The sequence below is a fragment of the Neophocaena asiaeorientalis genome, unplaced genomic scaffold (assembly GCF_003031525.2).
Source record: "Neophocaena asiaeorientalis asiaeorientalis breed wild unplaced genomic scaffold, Neophocaena_asiaeorientalis_V1.1 scaffold204, whole genome shotgun sequence".
In the NCBI taxonomy this organism is placed as follows: domain Eukaryota; kingdom Metazoa; phylum Chordata; class Mammalia; order Artiodactyla; family Phocoenidae; genus Neophocaena; species Neophocaena asiaeorientalis.
Genome location: NW_020173922.1, coordinates 1,996,858 through 2,002,825, shown reverse-complemented (window position 1 = coordinate 2,002,825; position 5,968 = coordinate 1,996,858). Strand labels below are relative to the sequence as shown.

Genomic DNA, 5,968 nt, shown 5'->3' with positions numbered 1-5,968 from the left:
ACTGAGGCCCGTGTGCCTGGAGCCTGTGCTCTGCAACAGGAGAAGCCACTGCAATGAGAAGCCTGTACACCGCAACGAAGAGTAGCCCCTGCTTGCCGCAACTAGAGAAAGCCCAAGCGCAGCAACAAAGACCCAACACAGCCAAAAATAAATAAATAAAATAAATTAAAAAAAGAAAAAAAAGAGGAGATGAAGCAGAGTGATAAATAAGGAGGCGTGTATTAAGGAAAATAATCTTTGACACATTAAATAATTCTTTCATTCAAAATAGCAAGTGGTAGAAAAGCAAATAAACATAGATAACTTTAAATCAGTACAAATACATCCTATTTTATTCCTGGAATCTAGCAGAGTGATAGTTTTATGACACTGTCATTTAATTGTTACATGTTGCACTCCCAATTCTGGCCTCTCATACTTCATGAATATCTACCTCTGGCATAAGAAAGGGAAGGGAAGAAGGGAGGGAGGGAGGGAGGAAGGAAAGGGAAGGGAAGGAAGGGGAAAAAGGAGGGAGGAAGGGAGGGAAGAAGGGAAGAAAATTGCATGTCTCATGGCTCTTCCTACAGTGAGTAAGACTCGGTGAACCAGAATTCAGTTAATCAGATTCTCCTCTACTTCCCACCTTAATTAATCATTTTGGCTACAGTCATTCTTAATTCTATCATCCCTTTCCTCTCCTCCACTCCATTGATACTCAAATCTTGTCAATTCTACCTCAAATACGTTGAGTTTAAGAAAAAAACTTTGAGGGCTTCCCTGGTGGTGCCGTGGTTGAGAATCCACCTGCCAATGCAGGGGACACGGGTTCGAGCCCTGATCCCAGAAGATCCCACGTGCTGCAAAGCAATCCCCTCCCCCCGGCGCGCCGGCCTGGCTCCCCTCCCCGGCCCCGCCCCGACAGGCGGGCTGCCCTGAGGAGGCGGGGAGGGGAGGGCTGGGCCGGCCGGCGGGCAGACGACGATGCCGAACTTCTGCGCGGCCCCCAACTGCACGCGCAAGAGCTCGCAGTCGGACCTGGCCTTTTACAGGTTCCCGCGGGATCCAGCCAGATGTCAGAAGTGGGTGGAGAATTGTAGGAGAGCAGACTTAGAACACCTGATCAACTAAATAAACATTATCGATTGTGTGCCAAACACTTTGAGACGTCTATGATCTGTAGAACTAGCCCTTATAGGACAGTTCTTCGAGATAATGCAATACCAACAATATTTGATCTTACCAGCCATTTGAACAATCCACACAGTAGACACAGAAAACGAATAAAAGAATTGAGTGAAGATGAAATCAGGACACTGAAACAGAAAAAAATTGATGAAACTTCTGAACAGGAACGAAAACATAAGGAAATAAACAACAGCAATGCTCAGAACCCCAGTGCAGAAGAAGGGGGTGAAGAGCAGGGTGAAGACATTTTACCTTTAACCCTTGAAGAGAAGGAAAACAAAGAATACTTAAAATCTTTATTTGAAATTTTGATTCTTACGGGAAAACAGAACACACCTCTGGATGGACATGAAGCTGATGAAATCCCAGAAGGTCTCTTTACTCCTGATAACTTTCAAGCACTGCTGGAGTGCCGTATCAATTCTGGTGAAGAGGTTCTGAGAAGGCGCTTTGAGACAACAGCAGTTAACACATTGTTCTGTTCGAAAACACAGCAGAAACAGATGCTAGAGATCTGTGAGAGCTGCATCCGGGAAGAAACCCTCAGGGAAGTGAGAGACTCTCACTTCTTTCCCATCGTCACTGACGATGTGGTGGACATAGCGGGGAAGAGCACCTGCCTGTGTTGGTGAGGTTTGTTGTCACAACCTGAGAGAGGAATCTGTGGGCTTCCTGCCTTATGAAGCTGATGCAGAAATTCTGGCTGTGAAATTTCACACAACAATAACTGAGAAGTGTGGATTCAACATGGAGTACTGTCGTGGCCAGGTTTACATTGTGTCCAGTGGATTTTCTTCCAAAGTGAAAGTTGTTGCTTCTAGACTTTTAGAGAAATATCCCCAAGCTATGTACACGCTCTTCTCTTCCTGTGCCTTAAATATGTGTTTGGCAAAATCAGTGCCTGTTATGGGAGTATCTATCGCGTTAGGAACAATTGAGGAAGTTTGTTCTTTTATCCATCGATCACCACAACTGCTTTTAGAGCTTGACAATGTAATTTCTGTCCTATTTCAGAACAATGAAGAAAGGGGCAAAGAACTGAAGGAAATTTGCCATTCTCAGTGGACACGCAGGCATGATGCTTTTGAAATCTTAGTGGACCTCCTACAAGCACTTGTTTTATGTTTAGATGGTATAAAGAGTGACACAAATGTTAGATGGAATAACTGTAGAGCTGGCCGAGCATTTGTACCCTGGAGTGTAGTAACAGATTTTGATTTCATCGTTACCATTGTTGTTCTTAAAAATGTTCTATCTTTTACAAGAGCCTTTGGGGAAAATCTTCAGGGGCAAACTTCTGATGTCTTCTTTGCAGCCAGTAGTTTGGCTGCATTCACTAAATAAAGTGATGGAAAATATCGAAGTTTATCATGAATTTTGGTTTGAGGAAGCCACAAATTTGGCAGCCAAACTTGATATTCATATGAAACTCCCAGGGAAATTTCGCAGAGCTCAGCACAGTAACCTGGAATCTCAGCTAACCTCTGAGAGTTACTATAAAGAAACTCTAAGTGTTCCAACAGTGGAACACATTATTCAGGAACTGAAAGATATCTTCTCAGAACAACACCTCAAAGCTCTTACATGCTTACCTCTGGTACCCTCAGTCATGGGACAGCTCAGATTCAATACATCAGAGGAACATCACGCTGACATGTACAGAAGTGATTTACCTAATCCTGACACACTCTCTGCTGAGCTGCAGTGTTGGAGAATCAGGTGGAAACACGGAAAGATATAGAACTTCCATCCACTATTTATGAAGCCCTTCATCTGCCAGACATCAAGTTTTTTCCTAATGTTTATGCATTGCTGAAGGTCCTATGTATTCTTCCTGTGATGAAGTTTGAGAATGAACGTTATGAAAATGGGCGAAAGCGTCTCAAAGCATACCTGAGGAACACTTTGACAGACCAAAGGTCAAGTAACTTGACTTTGCTTAACATAAATTTTGATATAAAACACGATTTGGGGCTTCCCTGGTGGCGCAGTGGTTGAGAATCTGCCTGCCAATGCAGGGAACACGGGTTCGAGCCCTGATCTGGGAAGATCCCACATGCCGCGGAGCAACTGGGCCCGTGAGCCACAACTGCTGAGCCTGCGCGTCTGGAGCCTGTGCTCCGCGACAAGAGAGGCCGCGATAGTGAGAGGCCCGCACACCGCGATGAAGAGTGGCCCCCACTTGCCACAACTAGAGAAAGCCCTTGCACAGAAACGAAGACCCAACACAGCCATAAATAAATAAATAACTTAAAACACGATTTGGATTTAATGGTGGGTACATATATCAAACTCTATACAAGTAAGTCAGAGCTTCCTACAGATAATTCAGAAACCATTGAAAATACCTAAGAGACTTTTAAAATAGGCTTTCTCTTATATTTGATATTTGAAAAAATCTGTAAGAAATTTGAAAATATCTTACAGAAAAGTTGTAAGGTGTACGTAGGCCACTTAATCACTGAATACCTTGACCTGTAGGCCTCCCATTGAGTACATTAGTCATTGATAATCTTCCTGTTTAAATGGCCCGTTTGAAGTCCCATGCTTTGGAGACCTAACTACTCTTCCAGAAGATAGCATTGAAAGTACCATGTTATACTCTGTGTGATCTCTGCTAATGGTACTTTGAAATTGTATTAGTTAAGTCATTTTAGATATAACATTTGTCACTGTGGATCCAATTGTCAGGTACTTAGTTATCAGTTCTTTGAAGAAATAAACTTTGAGGAGGAGGTATGGGAGGAAGGAATACATTTTATAAAACATTACAATGAAGCTCATGACTGACCTTTGAATAGTAGGAGTTTTACGTATGCTGTTAAAAATCTGTACGGGACCGTTAAAATGATCAGACTGTAAGAGAAACGTGTGAGCACACCAAGCAAGGATTTCAGTGTAGATTTTGCCTTTAACAAATGAAGTTGAAGGAACAAGTTATAGTTAAAGTTTGAATGGAAGAGCTTGCCATTGTTGTTCCACATCTGATTGTTGCTGTTTACATTCCTTTATTGAGCCTACATCTTTATAAGCTTTTTGACAGGTATATGTTGAACACTTCTGTTTCATGGTCAAGACAGGATCAGAGACCATAGATACTGACAACTGATTTGTCTGTCTTCTTCTGTCTTTTTCCATGACTGTATCTACTGCCTCACCTTGATTTACAAGCAAAACCTAGAAAGCCTACAAAAATAGTGCTTTGTGGCTTATCTAGGAATAATATAGAAAATATTGCTGTTATTTTTGGTGAAGAAAATCAATTTTGTATAGTTTATTTCAACCTAAATAAAATGTGAATTTTGTTTAAAAAATATCTGGGAATTACCTAACGTCAAGTAACAGAGAACTGTTTCAATTATAATATATCCTTATGGTAAAATAAAATGCAGCTATTAAAAATATGCTGTAGAAACAAAGTTAATGATATGTAAATAAATTCATGACAATCATGACAAACAACACTCTTCAAGACCCTGAGTAGCCAAAACAATCTTGAGAAAGAAGAATGGAGCTGGAAGAACAATGCTCCCTGACTTCAGACTATACTACAAAGCTACAGTAATCAAAACAGTCTGGTACTGGCACAAAAACAGACATATGGATCAATGGAACAGGACAGAAAGCCCAGAAATAAACCCCCACCCACTTATGGTCTATTAATCTATGACAAAGTAGGCAAGAGTATACAATGGAGAAAATACAGTCTCTTCAATAAGTGGTGCTTGGAAAACTGGACAGTTACATGTAAAAGAATGAAATTATAACATTCTCTAACACCATACACAAAAATGAACTCAAAATGGATTAAAGACCTAAATGTAAGACTGGATAGTATAAGACTCTTAGAGGAAAACACAAGCAGAATACTCTTTGCCATAAATCGCAGCAGTATTTTTTTGGGTCCATCTCCTAGAGTAATGGAAATAAAAATAAAAACAAACAAATGGGACCTAAGTAAACTTAAAAGCTTTTGTACAGAAAAGGAAACCATAAACAAAATGAAAAGACAACCTATGGACTAGGAGAAAATATTTGCAAACAATTCAACCAACACGTGATTAATTTCCAAAATATACAAACAGCTTATACAACTCAATATATATATTAAAGAAAAAACCCAATCAAATATAGGCAGAAGACCTAAACAGACATTTCTCCAAAGAAGACATACAGATGGCCAACAGGCACATGAAATAATTAGTATCACTAATTATTAGAGAAATACTAATCAAAAGTACAATGAAGTATCACCTCACACCAGTCAGAATGGCCATCATTAAAAAGTCTAAAAATAATAAATCCTAGAGAGGGTGTGGAGAAAAAGGAACCCTCTTCATCCAATTTTGATGTCTCTGTTAAGCCTCCCATGAGCAAGGAATCCATGCACTGCCTCTGTAATTCCCTTGGCACAGGAGCATCCCTCGCTGCAGCATGGGGAGTGGCGTTGGGGCTTTAGACTGAGATAAGCAAGAAAGAAATCTGACGCTCCAGTTTAGCCACAAAAACAGCCATCCGGGAAGGAGGGGAAGACGGCGGAAGAGTAAGACACGGAGATCACCTTACTCCCCACAGATACACCAGAAATACATCTACACGTGGAACGACAACTACAGAACACCTACTGAACATTGGCAGAAGACCTCAGACCTCCCAAAAGGCAAGAAACTCCCCACGCACCTAGGTAGGGCAAAAGAAAAAAGAAAAAACAGAGACAAAAGGATACGGACGGGTCCTGCACCAGTGGGAGGGAGCTGTGAAGGAGGAAAGGTTTCCACACACTAGGAAGCCCCTTCGCGGG

The 5,968-nt window shown here is 41.3% G+C and overlaps 1 protein-coding gene across 1 annotated transcript; it reads left to right on the top strand.

Annotated features, from left to right (window-relative positions):
- Nucleotides 1-914: 914 nt before the first annotated feature.
- LOC112404434 (52 kDa repressor of the inhibitor of the protein kinase-like) lies at nt 915-3,519 on the top strand. Its single transcript, XM_024752427.1, is given in 7 exon segments — nt 915-1,090; nt 1,093-1,767; nt 1,770-1,805; nt 1,808-2,492; nt 2,494-2,894; nt 2,897-3,123; nt 3,418-3,519. Coding segments are annotated over 7 exon segments (2,253 nt in total). The 5' UTR covers nt 915-963.
- Nucleotides 3,520-5,968: the final 2,449 nt, after the last annotated feature.